This window comes from Pygocentrus nattereri, chromosome 16 (genome assembly GCF_015220715.1).
Source record: "Pygocentrus nattereri isolate fPygNat1 chromosome 16, fPygNat1.pri, whole genome shotgun sequence".
NCBI classification, from domain to species: domain Eukaryota; kingdom Metazoa; phylum Chordata; class Actinopteri; order Characiformes; family Serrasalmidae; genus Pygocentrus; species Pygocentrus nattereri.
The window spans coordinates 25,301,854-25,325,609 of NC_051226.1; the positions used below are offsets into that span (position 1 = coordinate 25,301,854).

Here is a 23,756-nt window from a genome sequence, read left to right on the forward strand (position 1 = left end):
TGAGGGAGAAATAAATGGCTCTGTTTAGATTAAATGACTTTTGGTAGAATGGTAGGTGGCAGCTACATGCTGCTAGAGGTTGAGAGCCAACAAAAAGCCAATGTAACGGTGGTCAAATTAAATTCTAGACTCCAAAGCTAGCTTAAACTTCTCTTGGATTAGCCAACCCATGCAAGTCATGCAGCTGAAGAACAAAGCGGTGACTCCAACATGACAAGCAGAACAATTGTTTGGGCTTCATCCTGGAAAAGACAAAACCTCAAAATAACTATAGCAGTGAATAACTCTGCTGCACAACTAGCACACACAAATAGGATGGTGTGATATAAACTCTCAGAGGAGACAGTGGATAGGATGTGATCATTTGCCGGTCTATAAGAGTCATGGTTTATTTTAGTTCCTAAAGAAGTCTCAAAGATAAAGTTATGTAAAAAAACCTGTGCAAAGCAGTCTTTGATATCAAAATCTTTCTGTCAGATCATTACATCTGATAATTAGTCAAATCAGTAAGTAGCAAATGATCTGTCAAGTATATGAAGCTTAAATCTCATTAAGGGAGAACAGGAAGAGTAATTATACCCAGTTTCTGCACTGTGAAAAAACAGAAGCAATGGCAACTGAAAATCTTGAAATTATACCAAGCTCATCTCTGACTGGACAGTCAGCATTTTGACATGAGATGGAGTAAGATAACACTTGGCTAACAACATCAGTGCCATTGGTGTGACATGATCTGTGTGTCAATGTCTCTGGCTTCCCTGCAGCTTAGTACTTTATCGTATGCAGAAGCTGGCTATGTTGTGTATGTTGTTTTTTATGGCAGAAGGAAGTGAAACTAAGCAGAGAGACTAATGCATCAACAGAGCAAATTTGCAGTGATAAAATATCTCAATCTGGAGCCAAATTCTACCACTTGAGAAGAACATGCTGATTATGGCTTGAAACACTGGGTTTTACAAGCTATACATGAGCAACCAATATATAGCGAAAAAGTTGTGGCTCAATATTGATTTGCCTACTGCTGAAGGAACTCCTGCTGCACGTAGAATGAAATCTGATCTTTGTGCCAAAAAGGCAGACGTGCTGCAAATGTCACAGAGAAGAGAAACTTCTGCTTTTTGACACAGCTGAACACCAAAACAGAAGGGACTGTCTCTTGGTCTGTTTCCACAATACGTGGCCAAAGCTGGCTCTCTCAAACTCAATATTTATCTCAGCTCCCCACAGAGAAACAAGCATGAGTATGTGTGTGCCTTAATTGCTGTTGTACAGATGCAGAAGCGTCTCTGGCTCTAAGGCAAAAGGGTTTAATGCTCAACCCAAACTAAATGCTATTTCCTTTTTGGGTGGCTTTGACCCCTAGCTTGTGGGAAAAAAAGTTTCCTTTTCTTCCCCCTCTATCTCCCTCACGCCCCCCCCCCCTCTCTCTGACACACTCGCTTAGAGGAGAGTGTCTGCAAAAATTACATGCAGACTTTTTTTGAATCAAGGGGGTGAAACTGGGAAGCAAGATCTCTCCTCCTCTTGCCGCACTCTGCTGCCTGGACTTGCAGGGTTCTCCTCTGTGGATGGTGTGAGAGGGAGAGTCTTGAGGGGCTTTGGGAAGAGCACGTGGATATGGCACACACGGTGAAGACTCCACTGCGGAGGTCCTTCAGCGAGCATGTGAAGGATTCCACCAATAAGGCTTGGGATATATTCTGGAGAAGTGCAAGAGAAAAACGTCTATCAGGTACAGCTGCTGTTAGACACCTGGCGCTGCTTGGCGAACAAATAGCATTGCTTTGAAATCGTACTCTGATCCCTCGCAGGCTGTTTTCTTTTCGAGTTTAGAGGCTGTTTTGGAGAAGTAGATGAACATCAAATCTGAAGTGATGGGATGTGCTAGAAGCCTATGTTGACCATAGTTTGGGGAGAAGGGTGGAAACTTGCTTGCAGTGGCAGAAACTTAAATGATGGTCAATACAATCTCATCAAAAGATGTGCTTTTGTGCTCATTTCATAATCAAGTCACCTTTACCATGATAATGCTGCGTGTAAACACTGAAGCCTTAATTAAGGTCACCTGCCAAAGACCTTTAAGTTGTTATGATTTAATAGCTGGAGCTAACTGACCTGATTTGAAAATCTCATCATAGTGTAAGGATTTAGGAGGTGGTGTTTAAAATCAGGTGAACTGGCAACATTGTGGGCTTTTAAATATTCTAGGCTAAACTGACAGGCACAGAAACTTAACAAGACAGGGCTAATGGCTGAGATATCCACATAAATGAAACCTCAAAGGCCTTAAAGGGACCTCAGGAAATGGCCTCAGGTCAATGAGTGTTTCTCAGAGGACCCAATTTCCCACTTTATATCTTCCTATCCACTTATCCTCCCCTCTCTCGGGACCTCAGCGTACTCACGTAGGGTGGAGCTTCTGCTCGTCATTCATCACAGGCTTGTCCTAATATTTACGCACTGGCCCAAGTTGTCATAACCCAGCCCAAATATGGTTGTGCACTCCCAAGCTCACAAAGCACAACCCAGCTGCAGTCTTTGAAATGTGCCATAACTCCAAAGCATATAGTGAGCGCTTCCTTAACCTGTTAACCCTTAAAGACAGGCAGGTGCACACTTCCCTTCCTCACTCTAATGGCTACACATTTATTTAGTAGTTCCATAACTGTTACCAAATAAATCACTGCAGTATTTCCTGGACTGTAAGCCTTACAATCAATAACTTAATCAGTAGCAGCACCAGGACTGCTGTTTTGGAAGGGCACAGCCAACCTGCAGGTGGGCTGACAAGGGGATATAGGCTACAATGAATTATAAGACACCTGAAGACAATGGGTTACGGGTTGACCAGAAAATATTCAGTTTGGCACTTGTAATAGAAATAAGTGAACTTGTGTCTCTTGCTGTGCACACAAGAGCAATAAAGAGCAAAAATAACTTTAATATGCTGCTGATTTCTGGCATTTATGCCTTTGACATTAACGTGCTGGTGATGACTGTACCATGTTCAGATTTTGATAAATGTAGTTATTGTATTTATCTCATGCTATGTTGTGTGCCCAGTTGCTTGAAACATGTCTTGTGCATATGCTTTTAATCTATAATTCACATAACAGGCTTCCCCTCCTTCACCTCCAAAGTGCTGACAGTATCACTGCTAATGCAGGATTTGAAAAACACAAACCTCTCGTAGCAGAGTGATGAGAAGCTCCTAGACTTAGCTCAGCAAACTGTAGCTGGGTGTTTGAGAGTATGCTGGTGGCAGGAGGCAACACTTGTCAATGGCAAAAAACGGAATTTTGTATATGAATACATTTTCATTACTTGCCCTAGCTGTTATTTATTCATAAGAGTCAATCAGAGCAGTCACTTTGGGTGGGTCAGTGAAAAAGTGGGTGGGCCTGGCTCAAATATACCGCTGCTGATGAACTCAACAACTCAGCCTGCAGTTTTAGAGGTTAAAGCTAACAAAATCAGCCTCTGCTGCAGAACAACAGTGCAATTAAACCAGGCTCAGTGCCTGTGAAGCACAGTTGCCACAGCATTTCTCACGACACAACAGCCAATGTAAACAGAACGTAGCGCTGGAAACAAATGGCTGCCTGGTCGCGTCCGGGGTAAACATCTGGCTGTGGGAGAATGCCGGGAGTTTTAGCAGAGCAGGCTGAAGTGTGAGACTGCTCCTTATCTGCTTTTTGTCCAAAATTCAGGGAAACCTAGTGCGAACACTCACCATCGGCACCGTTTGTAATACTTGACTGACTTTTTACATTGAGCAGATTTTGTGACTGGTCACTGATGTTTTTCAACCACATCATTGCAGGCATTACCTCATCTCACTAGAGCCACGTGTTTCTGTGTGTGCTTTTCAGTACAGTGTGTGTGTGTGTGTAAATGGCAGGCTCACTGAGAGGAGAGGAGGGGGGTCTGAGTTCTATTATGATGCAGAACAGGCCCCTGAGCTGGGGGAGATTACTGGGAGAAAGCCTTCCCAGATGTTGCAATACAAAAAAAAAAAAAATAAGTGGAAGGAGAAGAAAAAGTAAAAGGAAAAGAAAAGAAATACACGCACAGCTGGGAAAAAGGGAGGGGGAGGAAATGGGGTCAGGTTTCACATTTTTCTTGGCTACAACAACAGCAAAGAGAATCTCTGAAAAAGCTATGATCTATTTACGAAGAGGGTGTCTTTTTTCCCCTTCCCCTGTCCATGAATATTTCACAATCTTTCTTTCCAGAGCATTTTTAACGGGAAATGTTTGATTTCGATACTTTACATCTGAGAAATTCATCTCTTACTAAAACCACCCCTTGGAAATGCAGCCGTGAGAGGTCGTACAGGCTGTTAATGAAGGGGATCAGGCCTATCAACTTTTCTTCTCCCTTTTTTTTTTCAAAAATAAACTCAGAGTAGGAGTGGAATATTAACAGCAAACTTGATACAGGGGCAGGTCTGTGGCTCACGTCAGTTGATATAAACTTACATAAGGCATTCTGCACTCTGACTGAAGCATAAATGCTCCAGTTGAAATGTGAAAGCATGTGGCTCGCATCCTACAGGCCATAACAAAGGCTGAAATGACTGACAGCAACATCCTTGCCATTTATTACGGAGCCTCAGTCTGCAATATTCGTTGCTGTATCTCGTTCTTTCATGTTGCGAGAGAGCTCTATCCTGCATTTAGATGCCAGGGTGCCAGACCATGTTTGTGACAAGGTCCATCTGTCAGAACTCAAAAAGGCAGGCCTACACGAACCTTGGGGTTATTTGTTATTATTACCGCTACGGAACTCGATATGCACCGCATGCCTTCAAACCTGGTAACGCTTTTCACAAGCAAGGCCTATGGAATGACTGTGCTCCATCACCAGCCAAGCTCATAAATTCCACAGGCTTGCATTTCACCACTCTCACTTGTTTTGCACTCTCACATCAGTTTTATTGATTCTGTTGGAATGCAACTGTTGCGTCGTGGTCATTTATCTAGCATGACTGTCTGGGTTTTCGTTTCAAACTGATAATAATTTTTTATGCATACAACAAGATAATGGATAAGATATTCCAGTAGCAATGCCCAGCCAAGGTATTTGGGGATATCAGTAAGAAAGAGATGCTTAGGCAGCAAAAGTCTACTATAGCAGAATGTGGCTTGTGTAATAGAAATAACGCATTTTTGTCTATTTTGAGCATATTCAAAAGCATTCCAACAGTAAGTTAATGATTGAGAATGTCAGAGTTACAGTCAGGGCCACGGTTACAGTTTGGTTTTATGTTAAGATTAGAGTCAGAAAGAGTGGCCTTCAGTTTGGGTCATGAATTTAAAAACTGTTTATTTTGCAGGCCCCTTTTTGGGATTCTAGCTTTATGTTAGCCCTAAGTCACATGGCAAGTCAAAGCATTCCATGACTTATTTAAAGCATGTAACAGATATTTAAAATTTTATCCTGCCTGATATCGAGCTGCCACTGTTTTTCATTTCTATTTACATATTCCGAGTGAAACATGTTGGTCATTCTATCACTATTACTCATCAGAGACATGTATAGGAGCTCCAGAAGGCCTACACTAACGTTTCTGTTTTTCCTCGCATTGATCCCACTCAGTGCAGATCTAAAAATAACTGGTTGATTCTAATATCAGTTGGCAATTTTGGCCTTTGTTCTGGCTTCTGATGTGAGAAGCTGCTTGGCTGTTCCTACTGGGAAAAAAAAATCTGATTGGACAATGGGAGCTTCAATAGTTCAACAGTGAAATAAGTTCTACAATATTTATGTAAATACAACAAGCATGATCTTTTAGTTAAAAACTAAAAAAATGACAAATATATTCTTCTTTCCATTTCACACGACTCATTTGGCCTTCATTAAAAGGTCTAGAAAGCTCTGAGGGTTCCCCACTGGATTTAATAGGCATTTAGCTGAATGTAAGTCAAAGACAAAGACAGCGTCTACAAAAGATCTTCAGTGTACCATCAAAGTAAGGTACTTCCAAATCAACATTCAAGTCACTCAACGATTAGCATGCTCTAAACCAGAAGTCGAACGATTGATTATGTCTGCCGGCAGAGCGCTGTAAACAATGCAAATAGCTTATTAGGAAAACAGATTTACACATAGCCCTCTGCATAGAGAGTGTGCAAAGGTCAGGGAGGCATGAGAAAGGTTTTCATACCCTCATAATAAATATATAATCAGGGTTCTCATTCCCAGCCAAGGCCCATTAAACCAGCTGCAGGGCAGATTTACTGCCAGGTCTCCCGCTAGTGTCCCATGTGATCACCAAGCTTGCCACGCTGATTGGTCAGCAGATGGGTTGCCATTTGTGCTTCTACACCTCCATGGAGATGCAGATCAGGGCACCATTGCAACTGTGGGTATGTGGGTGTGGGATCTAGATACTACCACTTGCCAATGTCATCATAAGAGACATCATAACGAAATTGATAAAAAATGGCTTTCTGGTCCTTTGCTCTTTCTCCTTGGAATGAACTTCAAAAGACTAAAATTACAGTCGCTCATCACTCAAACATCAAATTATGATTTTTCTGAAAAATTAACTGGGCAGATGCTATCGCTTTAGGGCATGACTTTTTGTTTTTAGTGCTTATATAGCTTGTTGACAAGTTCTTGCCAAGTTTCAGATTTTAAATCAGTTCATTTGTTTGTTGTCTTGTCTAGAGTTCAGTGTATACCATCATGTTGACCAGGTCTTGAGGAAAACGCTCTTGGACCTCAAGAAACCTACCATTTGAGATTTACTCATTTTTATAGTAACCTATTATCTTTGGAACAAGAGTAAGTGACCTGGTTTGGTTATGAGGTGACTAGATTTAGTAGAACACTGGGATGATTACAGATCTGCACCCAAAAATGTGTTTGTTAAATGGTTAACTCCTCTCAGAGGACTTATGATTATATAACCTGAAGTTTGTGTCAAGTGTATTACTCTAGCTCAGGGTTCATAGTTTTTTCATTGAAAACAGACTTTTGTCCATACATCAAAAAAAAATAGATTTTAGGGGTTAATTTGTGGAGCACTCGTGAGAGAAGCTTAGATTAGTATGCGAGACTGAGCTTATCAATATACTAAAAATAATATATACTCCAATATACTAAAATATACTAGAGAGTGGATGAGCCTGGCACTGACGAGCTGCTAAAGGCAGCATGAAATCAGTGCCCAAATTCCACGCCTCGAAGACAGCCACAAGAGGCAGTATGAAGTCAGTGGTGTGAACCTAGTGTCAGAGTGACAAAGACAGAAGCTTTCTGATTATTCTGTTCTCTGATCATCACTTTTTAATCTCAAAGAATAATCAATTACAGTGGAGTTGTTAGTGATTCCCTTACATCTTGAAAAAAATTTTTAATCAGTTGTTTTGATTTCCAAGGAATTTAGGTCAGCTAGGTCACACTTGTCTCCTACATGTTGAGGTGCACTGTTCTGAGTATCAGTAAGGGGCAAACTATTATCATTTCTAAACTTGGACCAGGCCTGGATCATCAAGGAAAAGGGAAATTTTATGACATCAAAGCAGGTTACTCAAGGACATTTTTTTGAAAGCTCTGACCAAGTTGTACTTACACATACACTATACAGTCGAAAACAACATCAGCAAACTCAAAAAACCTGACCTGTTCCACACCCTAAGCTAAAGTATACAACCATGGCCAGTATTAAAACGCTTATATATCATATGCATTACAGACCATGGCCATCAACAATGTATTTTTATTTATTTATTTATTTTATCTTGGACTGACAATATGTGTGTTTGGCTTTGGAAACAAGTGCCCTCTACTATATCAGGTAAAGGGTCTCACTTTTACAGGTGCCCTAAGTAGTCTAATCTTGTCTAAAATTCAAAATTTTTCAGAGAAATCTGAAAGCTTCACCGAGGTCATGGCGAACAGCTGATTGGTTGCCAACCAGTATCTAAAGGAGAAGATGAAGTGGACATTCAGGAATGATGAGGAGAGCATCAAGAATTTGACTGGCCATAAAACATTGACAGAAAAATCTCAGATGTTACTCTACTCAGTCATTTTTAGTTGTCAGTTTAGTAAATTTATTTCATCCATATCTGTCACGATTGGCTCCTCCCACTCCTCCATGTGACCTTTCTGGTCGTCCATGTGCCCCTTTGTTTTGATCTTCCACGTGCTTTTATTTGTCCGTCTAGTCCTGCCCCTTGTTTTGAGCCTCCACCCCTATTTCGTTCCACCTGTTTCCCACCTGTCCCTCATCATCCTTGTGATTATTTAAGCCCTGTGTTTACCCCTAGTTTTCGCTGGTCTTTGTCTGGATGTTTGATTGTGCTGGTTGTTTTATGTTTATGCTGTTTGGAGTTCTGTGTTCATTTTTGTCATGTCTGTCCCTCCTGCCCTTCGTGTCGGCTATATGAACCTGGACTGTTTTGACCACGACCCTGGATTTGCCCATAATAAAAGTCGCTTTTTTCCGTATATGCGTCCGCCTCCTCGCTCCCACACGTTACAATATCCAAAAAAGTGGCATGTTTTCAAATGGCTGATGTTAGCAAACCTTAATAAAATTTCATTCTGTGCCCACTTAACGAGATATCAGTAATGTCACAGAACAGCAGCAAGTCTCCGATATGTGCAGGTAGCTGTGGAGAAAGCAAGCAAAGTGGACATGGCTCGGGTCAGTCAAGTAAAATCAATGATTGCCGATTGACAATGACACACAAAGGGAGCATTAAAAAAAGCTTGAGAACCACAGTCTTAGGTTAGGCTGGCTTTAGCTGATGAAACTTCAATGCAACTAGCTGCAGGTTGCAACTAGTTGCATGCTCGAAGCAATTTCAAAATAACTGGAGGATAAATAGCTAGGGCTTTTTTTCATATATCATGTGGTTCTGGTTAAATACAATAATCTGTGTTGTGTTATTTAGTCAAAAATGTTCAGCCTGCGTCACGTTTGTGTGAAGAGAAAGAATTAAGCCGGCTAGGCTACAGTAGCAGAACAAAAGCTTGCTAACAGCAGCTGGCTAGTGCAATAGCTAGTTAGGCTAACTGGTTAGCAGTAAATAAGCAAGGTTAAGTCATGAAAGTTGCAGCCAAGTTTCAAGTGAGTTGAAAGTAGCAGCACATTATGTAACATAAGTGAAATTTAGAGTGAAGGTTTCACCATGTTAGTTTTCACTTCTTTGCAATGTGCTGCAGTATAGAAAATTATCAGGGCATGCATTTAGGATGTATCAGGCGTGAAGGTGTGTGCTCTGCTTCATGATATGCCTCACAAGCTTTGGACTCGTACTTCAACAACTTTTCTTTTTTTTTTAAAGAACTTGATAAATTTTTAGCACTTCAGCCTGGTCAGCTACCGAGAGGTGCGGTCCTGCTGTGCTCAAGAACACCGTATAAATTTCAGGCATCATTAGCCCACAGGCTAATAGCTAATAAGCAGACTGACCCTTATAAGAGGCAGAAAAATCCAACAAATGATCCCCCTGTTTATGAGGTTCCTTCCTTGATGTCCCTCATTTCCCTCATCTTAAATCATTTCCAACAATGGCTCCTCCTTCAGACTGCCTCATTTTGGCCCTGTCTAAAATGATTATACAGCATTATGGGCTTAGCAGAGTCTTGCCCCGGAAGGTTCCGGTTCCTTCATCACCTTTCATTATGCATGAAATCGGTTGCTGTCTCGGCCCAGCACCGTCACAGCAGCTGTCAGTCCGCCCTGCAAGTTATTAAATCAATTTCTTAATCAGCAGTTTTTCAGGGACGAAAAAAAAAATCCCTTAGTCTGCCACACTCCAGTGCGTATGTAAATGATGGGCCCAGAAGACTTAGGCTCACAAGCCAAGCCAAACAATTGTAAATCTTCCTCTTTTATCTCACCGGCAGATGAGTCAATAGAGATTTGTATTTCCAAAGTTAAGAGGTTTGTATAAAGATTCACATACAGAGATGTTCCTGTTTATGTGGATTTCTAAAACGTGATTCATGATGATGACTGAAGAGTAAAAAAACTGCCTTTAAGGGCAGTTTTACGTCATAGAAATTTTACTTATTTTTAATGAAGTATCCAACTTAGCTACTTACAACTCAGCAAAGATATAATATATAGTATAAGTAGCTGTTTTAGCCTCTAACTAGTAACGAGTAAAGCAGTGTCAGTTTTAAACCACTCCATCCAACGCTTGGCATTATGGTTGGTGATGTGCGGCTTGCACGTAGCTGCTCAGCGATGGAAGTCCATGGCATGAAGCTCCCAGTGCCTAGTTTTTGTGCTAATGTTATTGGCATAGGAGGTCTAGAAGTCTACAGTTACTGAGTCAGCAGGGTTGGCAACTTTCATGCATTATGCACCTCAGCACTCATTGACCCGCTCTGTAACTTTACATGGTCTGCCATTACATAACTGAGTTGCTGTGGTTCTTAAATGCTTCCACTTTTCAAGATTAATGCATAGTGTATAAACCATTTAGAAGTGCCTAATTTGGGCTTTAGTGAACAAAGAACCCCTAGCATGTGTTCCTTAAAGTAAAGTCTTACCTCTTCCTCCATCACACAACACTACCAAGCTGGGACGGTGAAGGCTAGCATGTGCTTCCTCCAATATAGCTGAAGCCAGTCACTGTATCTCTTTTATTACTTCAGCTGACACCTGCATTCTACCCACCCAAAAATGCTGTCAATTACAATTCTACACATATCACAACTCTTCATTGAACCCAAAGCTGTTGCTTATATAGTGCCCTCCACAAATATTGGCACTCTTGGTATTCAAGAGCAAAAATAACTGTAAAAAAATTCTTCTTTGGATATTTTATTCAAAATCTAAGCTTTATTTAAGGTATAAGGACTGCAAGATAAAACCACAAACAAACAAAAAAAAAAACACTAATCTTGTCAGGAAATAAGGATTTTTCTTAAATCTACATGTGCCACTATTGTTGGCACCTCTAGAAATTCTTTTGCGTGAATTTAAATTCAAGTAAATTCCCATTCATCTCACTTAAATGGGTTAAATCAAGTTAAAATGGTCCGCCACGACTTCCTGTTTCACTGGTGAATATATATGAGATGCAGCACAGGCCAAATTCCTTTGGCCATTCATCACAGAGAAAGACCAGAGAAAACAGCAATAATGTTGTTGAGCTGCACAAGAAAATTAAAGGTTTGCCATGGGCCCCAAAATTCCTGACAAGATTCTTTTTTTTAATCATTGTACTTCAAATAAAAGTTAGATTATTGTTAGCATTTTCAAAGAAAGATCAAAAGGATCAGCAACACAGAATGTTTTTCACAGCCTGTTTTGCTCAAGTTTTCCAGTGGTGCCAATATTTGTGGAGCTCACTGTTTGTTCTACTGTGAGTGCCTAATACAAGTTCACTTTCAAGGTAAACTAATGGATTACAGCCAATACACCTACACCTAGTAAACTATTCAGCCCTGAATCTCCTTTCCAGTTCACCACAGTACTTCAAAGTAATTATTTGAGACACTTATTTCCTCTGTGAGTAATTTTCTTTATTAATAATTTACCTTTAGTGAGTTATCACTATAGTAACAGTATGCAAGGGTTATTAGGGTTTTATTTTTTCAGTTTATTTTTAATTGTAAAAATGAAGCTACAGACGTTTATTGTGGAACAAAGTGGGTCTCAAAACTCATGGGCAAACTCTCCTACAGCACCGTTTTTGTCTTACCAGTTTAGAAGTACAACGTTTCACCTTTACGCTAAATGTATGTGCTATGAGTCAGGAAATCTTTGTGAAATAGAACCAGAATTTCTCTTCTAGAAAGCAGAGTAGCTATGAATGCATTCACCTGCACTTCTTCAGGTCACACAAGAGCCAAGCCAGCAGGCGTGGAAGCGCTTGGCTCTTGAAGCCTTAGCACTGATGAATTTCTAGGAAAATGAAATCCATCTCTTTCAAGTAGCACTTTTCTTTATTCATTCCATTGCTGAAGTATGCCAGGCAGCTAAGTCCTACGCAGGTTTGCATCATCATCAAAAAAAGAAATAGAGGATGATACGTTTGCCGTTCCGGCCAGCGAATAAGCGGGCTGACTGTGTATAATGGTTTTCTCCCCCCATCGCAATCTGTATAACGTCTCGTATGATGCTGCTTGGCAAGCAGGTTTGTTATTGAAGGGCCGTGCTAAGTGGCTTACACTCGAGCACGGAGAGCCTCATTGCCCTACATGGAGAGCGGCCGTCTGAGTGAAATGTGGCTTTAGATCCATCTCCAGCTTGTTACGAGGCAAAGGTAGACCTGGAACATTTCATTCTCCACACCACAAGCAAATTAACAAACGTAATTAGCAGCATGTTAGACTGAGCTCCAGATGAAGCTCATGAAGAAGAAACGGTGAACAATAAAAAGCCTTTCAATTGCTTTCACTTCTAATTTAGTGTAGTCCCATGTGCCAACTAAACACTCAAGGGGTGAGATGAACTGCCATGCACATCCAGCAACTGGATGAAGTGAAGAACGCTGCAGCAAAGTAAGGGTTTATGAGGGAAGCAAAAGGTTTTAGTATATCTCCTTTATCATTTTCTCAGTGGAATCCATCTGCGGTCACTCCGTAGCTTACGGTGATGGCACAGCTCGTCTTCTGGCTTGTGCTTACTGCATGCAAGCAGTCCTAAAATGACTCCCCCACACCATTACATCAGACTCACAGACTGAAAAAAGCCCCCTCGGGGGAAAGTGTTTCGAATGGTTTTCTCAAACGTGACACACTTCTCCCAGCAGATGATATCCGCAGAATGTTATTGAGTCCCGTGACATTGACTCCTCTAGTGCTTCCTCGAGTGGGGACTAGCTCCGTGACCGATGCATCTGCACCATGTGTAAATGTGCTTGAAGCTGATAAAGCAGAGTGTCTGTATCCTTACCATCAGGGCTTAGAGCTCAAACTAAACAGAACTTCTTCCTGCAAGCTGCTAGAGTATCTTAGCCTCTCTCCTTGAGAAGAGTTGTCTATGCTGATGCTGGATTGTAAAATATTGCACATAACCTCAGTTTTCTAACTGATTTAAATGCCTGGAACAACTGAGCTGGTACTGGACTTTTGGGTGATGCCACAGAACGTAAACGTGGCACAGTGTTAACGCTCTTTACCAACGAGAGAACTTTCCCAGAAACTACATGTACGCCAAGAATATTTAATGCTAAGTGTATAAGTCATGAAATGCGCTAAACACATCTGCTTGACATAGATCAGAATCTAGTTCTGTTGTGAAACTAGGAGTCTTCCTGGAACTTAATTTGGCTGATATCAATCCTGATATCAATAATACACTGTTGCATTAGGGTTGAGACATTTCTTCTTTTTGCTGCCTTGAACAAAATCTGCATTACTGCTAGAGTTCATACATGTAATCACTTCATGTACTTAATTTCTCAGGTTTATTACATCCTTAGACTAAACTACAAGGAAAGCAATGCAAACTTCATATGTTTACCATCGCAGCTGCCTTTTCACATGCACGTCACTGAACAGGAGCACATAAAACACAGCCTTGTGTCACATTTCAACAATCTTACATTCCTGTGTTAGTGCTCAGCTGCAGCTATTGTTGAGCTCTCCATCACCTTACAGTGACCACACCATCTATTCCACCCCTTCAGAGCAGTGCTGATTAGTATACAAAGTCAACAAAGTCCAGAAAATGACACTTTCTTCACAGAGAAACAAACGATAGCACAGATCACATCACACAAAAAATCTACTGTGAGCAAAATAGGCCTGCTTTTAGCTACAGGAGTGAGAAATAGAAGCTTAGCCCTGCTGACAATTTAAGAGGTTAAGTAAGCTATAAAGTCTATATTGTACTGTGGTAAACAGTATTGTGATGGAGTGACAGAGTTCGACAAACTTGTGTTCTTGAAAGCAGAGACTTTCAAAAAAATCAAGAGAGACCGTTTTGATCTTCAAAATGGCTGATACTGCCTATCCTCAGTAGGCGTTCAAGTGCCTGGAAGCTCTCCAGCTGAGAACATATAGCTTGCTTTCTATCCATCACAAGTTACAAACTCTGCAGAGGGCAAAAATGTGTTACAGGCATTGTGTTCATTCTGAAGATCACACTGTGATGAAAAAGCCTGAATTCTTCATGCCAATGATTCAGAGAGGTGCTGGAAACATTCCTTAGAGATTCTGGTCTGTTGATGCGACTGCATCACATAATTGCAGCAGGTTTGCCAGGTGCACATGCATTGCAAATCCTCTATTCTACCACATCCCAAAGGTGTTCTTGTGAATTTAGACCTGGTGACCAAGGAGGCACTATCGAAGTACACTGAGCTCATAGTTATTTTCATGGAAAAAGTCAGAGATGACTTCATCATGCTGGATGTAGCCCTCAAAAGATCAAGCAAGGTGGCACAAAGAAATAGAAATCGCAAGCAACGGTACTCAGATAAGCTGTTGCCTTCAAACACTGTGTGCATAGAAAATATTTCTCAAACCTTTACACCATCACCAGCAGCTTGAACTGTTAACAGGCAGAATGGGTCCATGGATTCATGCCATTAACAGCTAATTCTGACCCCACTATCGGCATGACACAGAAATCAGGATTCTTCAGACCAGCTTTTTTCTCAACCTTCAACTGTGCTCACTGTAGTCTCAGATTCTTGTTCCTGGCTGACAGGAGTGGAACTCAATGTGGCCTTCTGATGTTGTAGCCCATCCACCTCAAGATTTGATGTGCTCTGTGATCCGAGATGATTTTCTGATCACCACTGTTGTAAGGAGTGGTTAACCACATTTGCGTAGCCTTCCTGTTAGCTAGAGCAAATCTGATCATTTCCCATGACCTTTTTAATCAAGTGTTTATGTCCAATAACTGCCACTCACTAAATACATTTTGCACCATAGGAAACTCAAGGATGCTGGGGATGCTTGCACAAATTGGTGGTTTAGCTCAGTGTTTAGAGAAAACAGCAAACTGTGTAGGACTCCAGCCCTGAGTTCCCCATTCCAGCTGTAGAGACTGTTGCGTGTGACAATGCAAGGAGATCAAGGATTTCTGAAGAACTCAAACCACCTTGTCTGGCACCGACAACTACAGCATGGTTATTAGGTCACCCCCCCAAGCCCCTTCTGTTTTTTGATGTGAACATTAACCTAAGCTGTTGACCTGTGTCTGAATGATTTTATTCACTGCATTGCAGCTACATGACTAGCTGATTGGATAATGGCATAATTGAGCAGATGTGCAGGTATTCCTAATGAAGTGGCTGTGTTTTATTGTATTTCCAGCAGGTATTGTTCTGGTTTATGTGAGTCTGTATCTCTCATTATGATATCACTTGTTAGTTTGTGTGAATGAGTTGTTACTTATACGCAGACACATTTGTACAAGAGAATTTAGACTTTAAGGGCTGGAAAACACAATTCATAATAAGTAGAAAACAAAAGCCATTCTCATCAAACTCTCCTCTCCTTTTTATGCCCTCTGGTACAATGTGCATGTATAATCATGCCAGAATGGATTTCGTTCCTGTCCTTCGGGGAAGTATATAAGTTCTGACAGCATTGTGTAGCTATAGAGGACAAGAACTGTCCTCACAAAGCTCTGTATTGCAGACTTTGTGTGTATCAATGTGGGACACAAGATAGAAAGACATTTAAATAAAATTGCACAGCTGCATCATTTGGGCATTCTCACCTGTACACAATAACAAGCTAGCACAGTTTAACCTCTGTTAAATGCAGCTTCTTTTGTTCATAGCACAAAGAGCTTGAGTTTTCTGCAATTCTGCTCCCTATTTTCTCTAGTCTTTCATTTTTCCAGGTGCAGCAGCACTCCTCCACTTTTCCCCTCACGCTTGTTTCTGCATTTCCACGCATGCTTTACAACTCCCCTGCTAGGCCTCCGATTTATTACTGCCATCTTTTCTTATCGTGAGGAATCGGCCTCCCATCTCCCAGCGCCGTGCCGTTCTGCTTATCTGTGCCATCATGCATCCCTCCATCTCTGTCTCTTCCTCACCTGCCTTCTCTCTTCCTCTCATTCCATTGATCCTGTGCTTCATCCTTCTACATCTCTCTTCTCACTCTCTTGTACCTCTGCCTACTTTACAGACTACCAGTATCTTCTACTTTCAGCAGTGAGGGGGCTTGTGGGCCCGGCCGGTGATGGACTCAGGCTGGCCCAGAAGCGCTTCTGTTTTCGGGTCATCCGAGGTTGGGATAGTGCTGGATTAGCAGGTCAGAGGTGCACCAGAGGGGCAAAAAAACAGCTGACTGGAAAGCAATAAGGCGGAGAAAAGCTGGCAGAGCGTAAATCTGTCCAGAGAGAGGGAGAGTAAGCTGCAGGTAAATGAGAAGGAAAAAGGTCACTTTGCACATCTGATCCAATTTGTAGTGTGGACAGGATGAGTGGAGTGTCTGTGGAAACATGAAGATGCTGGGGTGGGGATCAACAGGCAGCTGATACTGTCACAGCTGGATAGATGGACTTGGATTGAGACATGCAAAGAGTAGGAAGGGTCACTTGATCCACATTACTTCACGTCAGTGATTCCCAGTTCCAGTCCATTGCACCATTTTTTGTTCCTCTGCTCTACCAGTGGAGACTGAGCGCACACAGGGCTTAAAATGAATTTGAATGAATGGCTTTGAATTTTTACTGATACATGAATGCAGCCTGGGTTGTGGGCAGATGGGGGAAACAAGAGAGGGTGAAAAAGGGTGACATCTGTAGCACATGAAGTTAGCTAGCTACAACACACAACCGGCAAAGTGGTCCTGGCTGAATTTTTATCCTAGTTTGAAAGAATGCTACACTACTGTTACACTACTGATTCATTACTAAATTAACTGTGCTGAGAAATATTTTAACAAGAAGCTGCAAGAAAAGGAGGAGAAACTTATACCTCAGGTAGCCTGACGTGCAAATTCACAAGCAAATGCAAAAGCACGAGATGAGCTAGCGAACGCGTGACTGAAATAAAGCCAGAAGATACGGTTTTCCAGTACTAACAAAGATGCCAAACAAAACAAAAAAAAAGTGCTGTAGAAGGTCAGATCATCTGTTTTTATACATGTTTACATGATGGAATATTCAAATTGGAAAAATACATCACTCAAACTCAAAGTAGAGCTAAAGATAAATTAAGCCGGTAAATAAGAACGTTTTAGTGTTATTAACATTTGTAAATGACACACCTATGTGGTCTTGTGAAAAAAACAAACTAGGTGTATTTGTAAAAAAAGTTATAATGAATTTTGTTATTTATCTGTGCTTTAGAGTACGTACACCCAACCCTCCCCTCCTCAACACCAAAACATATTTCAAATCTGTGAGGAAACACTGTTGCTGATATATGTAACTAAACACTTCAGACTGTTATATTTCCATGAGGTATGTGTCAAAATATTCCTAAATACAACACACAAATTTCCAAGAAAATACACAGCTATTAGGCCTATTTCCTATTAAGTGTGGCCACGTGTTATAAATGGGTAATGTTCTAAGATGACTTTTGGAGTCATTAGCTTAAACATGCCAAAACAATGCTGAGGATCGACTGGATCAAAGCAGCGCAAAGCTGAACTGAGAAAATCAAAGATACAGCCTTGTTATTCAAACCTTTCTCTTTTGCATAAAACATTGTTTGACTGCTATTTAGCAATGTTGCTGCTCTTTCTCAAAATTTCTTGATGAGAACAGAGGAGCTTTTAAGATAGAAGCATGAAAAAGAATCAACAAAGGCCAGTTTTTGGCTTCCTGCTGCCAACTCCCTGGAAGAGTGCAAAAGGATGCATCCTGCTAGGACATAAATGTGTTAACCTTAAGGCCATGAAACACTGGAAGCCAACCTTATCCATGGTCAGCACAGCTGGAATGGCTTCCATTTATAAACGGGAGTGACCTGACTGAGGCACCCAAGGCCAACACCCGTCAGCCATTGTCCTGCAGCTCTGATGGAAACCATGCCTCCTTTTGGAGCGCTAATGGAGTTTATCAGCATGAATCCACACAAAATGAAATAATAGAGCCGGAGCTAGAGATATTCACGGCAGAGAAAAGGCTGAGGTGAAAGACTGAAAATTTGAGCCACTAAGAACAACCGCCCCCTTCGAGTAGGTTATTTTTGCCTTTTGAAATAACAAAAGTGCAAATCTTCAGCACATAAATCGATATCTAGACACACATACAGACATATGGTGCTAGGAAGTGTTGATCTAATTGATTCACATAAGAATTGAACGGAATGAAAGGAATGTGGATGTTGAGTTCTGAAAGGGAAAGGCCATGAATGACGCAGCACCTCACAGGAGGAAGCCCAAACCCACAGGAGGAAGCCATAGCACCAAGCCATACATAAATATGTGATGCTTCGCCTTGCGCTGCTTTGATGTGATTGGACGCTCTTCAGGAAAGCGCACCTACCTGCACAGGCTCCAGTGTCTGGAGCGCTTGGCTTGTTCCGCATCATGATGACAGATGAGGCTTCTGCGGAGCCATGTTAGCCGTAATGGAAGCCATGATCACAACAGAGTTCGCCGCTCCCATCCACCAGTCCATAAAAAGCCCCCTAACCTTGAAACTTCAGTCGGCTCTGCTTAGTTCTTGAATCTATCACGCCATGGAGGCAGTACTCTCTTGAATCAAACTATGACTGAAGGCCTGCATAAGATATAAGAGGCCTGATAATGTTTAATAACCAATTCAGCCATTCAAGACATTCTGTGTTGTTTTTTTTTTTTTTGGCTCAGGCTCTTGTAATTTTTCTTGTCTTAGTCTGGAAAGAAACGCACAGACTAACAATGTGGAGCAGGTAAAAGCATTTATGATTCCACAGGGAATAAAAATGCTGATTGCCATCATGAGTGCATCTGGAATAGAAAGTGAAGGAATGCTGATTGTCCTCCTCTCCATGAAGATATTCTTTTAAATATAAATACAACTCTCAAAAATGAATATAGTGCATGGCCTGTTTCCCATGGTAGATGTCCCTCCCTAGCACAGGAGAGCAATGCCAAGTAATGGAAAAAAACAAACAAAAAAATCAACAAGCTCCTATTAATCAAGTTAAATGACTATGGCAAGGAGATCAGACCAACTCATTTGTCCTGAAATGCTTCCCAATTTCTGTCTGGCATGGGCCCGGCCTGCCACGCTTGAGATGCCTATCGACTCAGCCTACAAAGTTTAGGAGGGGGGTAATGTTTCAACTTCTACAGAACATGCTCTTTTGATCTCTACCCAGCATGACCGACTCATCAATCATGCCAAGGAAATGAGACAACAAGTCAGGCAATCAATTAGTAAATGAAGCAACCAATCATCATGCTAATCTTTCAATCACTGTGATTACAACATGCAGGTGGTTTCTGGGCTGATATTTATTGCACAGGGCTGAGGAAGCAGAAAGAGTCAAGGTGAGTCAGGTGAGAAAGCACTTGAGTCAAGCAGTCACCAAGGTGCCAAAAGGTAGATAAATGCTGGAACAAAAAAAAGAACTTATGGACTCCCAAAAAAAGCCAAGAAAAACTTTCAGAGAATCTCCCCGTAGCTACCACGATCCCAATCAGTCTGAGCTGAGCTCCACAGACTGCATAACAAAACGCATTAGCATCCGTGCCATTTGTTTAGTCCCTTAGACCACAGAAAAAGCACTTTATTTACCTGCTGGAAAAAGGACATCTCCTGTGCCCTTGCAAGTGCTGTGACAAATAAAGTAGAGGCAAAGCAAACCAGGCACACAAACGCACTCACTCCTCTTTCTTGTCCCAGCAGATGGAATGATTCAGTGGCCGTGAATCACCGCAGAATTATGCAGTTTACGACTGATTCACATCTTAGCCAGGTTGTTAATGGTGTCATATCTGGATAAGCAGTGGATGTATTGAGGGCATTTGTGAGCACAATAACCCGTGTTTCTCCATAACGGAAACATTCAGAACTGTGACTTTTTCAGTCTCAACTGCTGTCATCAGCACTGAGCTTTGGGAAGGTGCTAACACTCTCCATTAGTAACTACATGAAAAACTAAGCATTACTTCTGACATCAGTATTAAGAACAATTTAAGGCCATGTCTTCATACAATCTGATCCTGAAAGACCAAAATAAACCCTAGGCACGAGTTTTCTACTTCACCTTACAAGACCCCTAGCAATTCTCACTCAGTCAAACATCATTCAACAGGTGGAAAAGAGCTTGAAACTCGGACTGTCTAGCCTGCCCCAAGTACATGTTTACAAAACTCAGCAGACTGACTGACAGCATTGCTTCTGGTCCAGTGTTCTGGTTGTCTGTGCTTCTCCGCGTCTGTGAAAGATTCATGTTTCTTCAGCACAGCCTGTTTTGCAGTACTGTATGATTCTATTAATTTTCCTGATAAAATGCCAGGCTTTTTTCTCCAGAATAGTGTGTGACTGGACTTCTGAAGGAGGGTTTTTGTGATTAAATGGATTCTTCTGAGCCCATCCACTCAAGGTCTAACCACTCTAAGAGCTTACGTATCAGAAAGTAGAATTTTCATGTCCTCACATTCTCCCTTTGCTACTATTCAAAAGGCAACTACATGGCTTGTTGGGAATTAAAAGAACAGCTTCCCCTGCAGGATTGGTTAGGGCTTGATCAGGGCTATACGAGAGTTCTACAACTTCTATCATTATTTTTCATGCTTCCATACATTGCTGTTTTAATCCAAATGTTTTAAGGCATATTGCCATAGCTGGTCATTAGATTAAGCAAGACAGTTTTGATATAAACCATTAGCTACATACAGTGGCCCCAATATGTATTTGAACATGAACCATCAAACCACTGGAAAAGTTTAATGAAGTTATTTAGGTTACTTTATAAAATGGTATGCTGCACTAAGGATACTGTAAAGCACAGAGGTGGAACGAATGTCTGAGGTTGTTTTAATTACAATATTGTCAATGAGCTTGTGTCGATGCCATCATGAACTCAGGAGTATACAACGTATTCAAATGTAAACCTACAGAAGTCTGCAAAGAAACTGCTTAAACAATAACAATCTGAAATGCCTCTAGAAAGAATGAAAGAAAGAAAGAAAGTTACATTTCTGGAATGATTTGTTCAAAATAAATCTCTCTTTATTTGACATTAATGAACAGACACAATGAACTGAAATTAATTAGTACGTTTTTAAGTCTAACGCAAATGTCCGCATCCTTTTCGGGACTGCTGCAGTCCATACTTAACTAATTATGTTTAGCTAATGGCCTTTAGCTACTGCACTACTATGATCATATTTGCAGGCTTACCGATCCAAAATTTAGAGGAGTACTGTAAGCAAATCTGATCTGAGGTACCCTTCGTCTAATAAAATGTTATGTTCTGTTGAGACCACTTTCCAAAATTCAGCCTACCTAACTTTGCCTATTTCCACACACAGCATATAGCAAAAAGTAAAATAAATAAATAAATTAATTAATTAAAATTACAAGAAAAAACACTGCTTGTCAGTTCAATCCTATGAAATTACTTCATGTGGTAACAAGTAAGTGAACTAGTTTTGCCCAACTAAAAAAAAAAAAAGTACTTCAAAATGAACCACTGTCCCAATCCAAGTAATTATTTGAGTTGAACTAACTATTTTTACAGTGAGAACATCACTTTGATTCAAGACTGGACTCCATCTGTTCTAGGAAAACTGGCCCTTTAGTGTGAGGAAACTGAGGAAATGACGGCATGCTGCTGGGTTGTATACTGACACTTTTCTGAGCAGAAAAACAGAACCTCAAACAAAAACTGTAATCATTAAAATTGAACACGTGAACATGGGTAGCAGACGTCGTTTTACAAATTCACGACATTAAATGCGAACATAGTACTATCCTATGCATTTCAAGTAGACTCCCTGGTTTGAAAATGGATTCTAACAAATGAATCCTGACAATGACTCCCTCATTTAAATGGATTCTGACAATTACTCTTTCATATAATGGATTTCGACAGTGAACCTCCTGTTTGAAGTCAGGCTGGATTATCACAACAATGGACAGCTATATTTTAAAAAAGACCCATTTTTAGGATTCTTTTTAGCATCAACTTCCATCACTGACGCTACAATAGAGAGAGTGCACACTGAAAATGAAGAGGACCCCACTTGTGTGACAGTCGATAAGGCAATTAAGCTGATTAAACACTTAAGCTGTATTTCTTTTTTTTCTTTTTTTCTTTGTCATGCAGCTTAGTGTGTTTACGGAAGGGTTCAATAATTGTTAATGGACAGTTCGGGTGGAGCAGCTTGTCAAGAATTTCTAAAAGGAGATGGTTCATAGAAAGACTTCCAGAACTATTAACCTATACCACTTTTCCACAGCTGTCAGCATATGTAGACCAGCTGATAAGAACATCAAAAGACTACAAGAGAGCAGCATGAATCATAGACTAGACAGCTCTTCAGACACATCTCCTCTTCAGCTGATGAATGGGCCTCTCTTCCAGCCATGACATTTTTGGCAGGAATAGCTGGGCCAGTCACATCAGGTGCCTTTGGTCACTTGGCTGAATTTTGCTTACTTGTCTGCTGTTTACGCACGTGGGCAGCTCTTTAATGTCATGATCTTTAACAGGTAATGATTTTCAATAAGAAAGGATGGCATGACATTTTCATCAAAGCCAGGCTCATCCAATGCATTAGGAGACAGGTGATGAGTATTGGCCTGCCATTCCACCACCTTGCACTCCTCACCCCTCCGTATCCACTCTAATCACAAACTCAAGCCACTTCAGAAAATGCTAACATTAACTTCTCTTACCTTCATTACTTTACCTCATATAGCATCAGAGAAAGTTAATGCCAACTCGAATGGCAACATTAGCCTCACTGCTTTCCCACATAATGCTTCAGCAAAGACTAATGCTAACTTGCCTCTTAGAGACCTCAGCCTCACCGCTTTCCCACATAATGCTTCACAAAAAAGTCCATGCTAGCTCTCCTCGTAGCACCCTTAATGGTTAATGGTAACTTCCTCCTAGCATTCTAAGCCTCACTGTGTTATCATGTACTGCTTTCAGCGAAGACTAATACTAACTCTTCTTAGCACCCTTAACCTCTTTGCTTTACCATATCACTGGTGTCGGAACAAAACCTCATATCTCCACTTTTGTCCTTTTTAAGTTTTTGACATAATCTGAAAGTACCAAACGCCTTTAACACTGTATGCAAATTTCATGATGAACGGACCAAAAGAAAAGACCTAAAATGACTTGGAAAAAATTCTGGTTCCATTGACCTGCATTAAAAGTAAGGTAGTTTTCTTCTTCACCTGTAAAGTTACCATTTTGGAGACACAAGAGTGATCTACTGCTTCAGGCAGTATAACGATAACTTTCTTCTTAGCACCCTTAGCCTCTGTGCTATACCACATACTGCTTCAGCATAGACTAATGCTCTCCAGATAGCAAAATTTGGCTAGTCCAGAAGTGGGCCACTTCTCTTGGCTTCACTGCTTTACCAGTTATTTCTTTAGCAGTACTGAATGCCACCTCTCCTTTTAGTTCCCTCACTGCTTCACAACAATCTTTAGCAAAGAATAATGTCACCTCTCTTCTTCGCATTCTTCGGCTCACTGCTTTACCACATTCTGCTTCAGTTAACGCTAATGCTCCTCTTAGCACCCTAAATGGCAGAGGTGCCTTTAGGTCGTGCATTTAGGTGGAATCTCATACCCTCACGCCACACTCAAGATTTCTAAAGCATTCCTACATGTCTATCCAAAACGGCCTACTGATGCACCTGAATGCTTATAAGGTTCCTGCTTCTGTTCAACACTCCAG

General features: G+C 41.1%; 1 protein-coding gene across 1 annotated transcript in view; it reads left to right on the plus strand.

Moving 5' to 3' along the window:
• The first annotated feature begins 1,496 nt into the window (after positions 1 to 1,496).
• si:dkeyp-23e4.3 (rho GTPase-activating protein 7) overlaps positions 1,497 to 23,756 on the plus strand; it is a 69,948-nt gene continuing 47,688 nt past the window's right edge. The window contains exon 1 of the mRNA XM_037545917.1: positions 1,497 to 1,732. Within this exon, the coding sequence (XP_037401814.1) occupies positions 1,618 to 1,732 (115 nt within the window). The 5' untranslated portion in view covers positions 1,497 to 1,617. The remainder of the gene's footprint in view (positions 1,733 to 23,756) is intronic.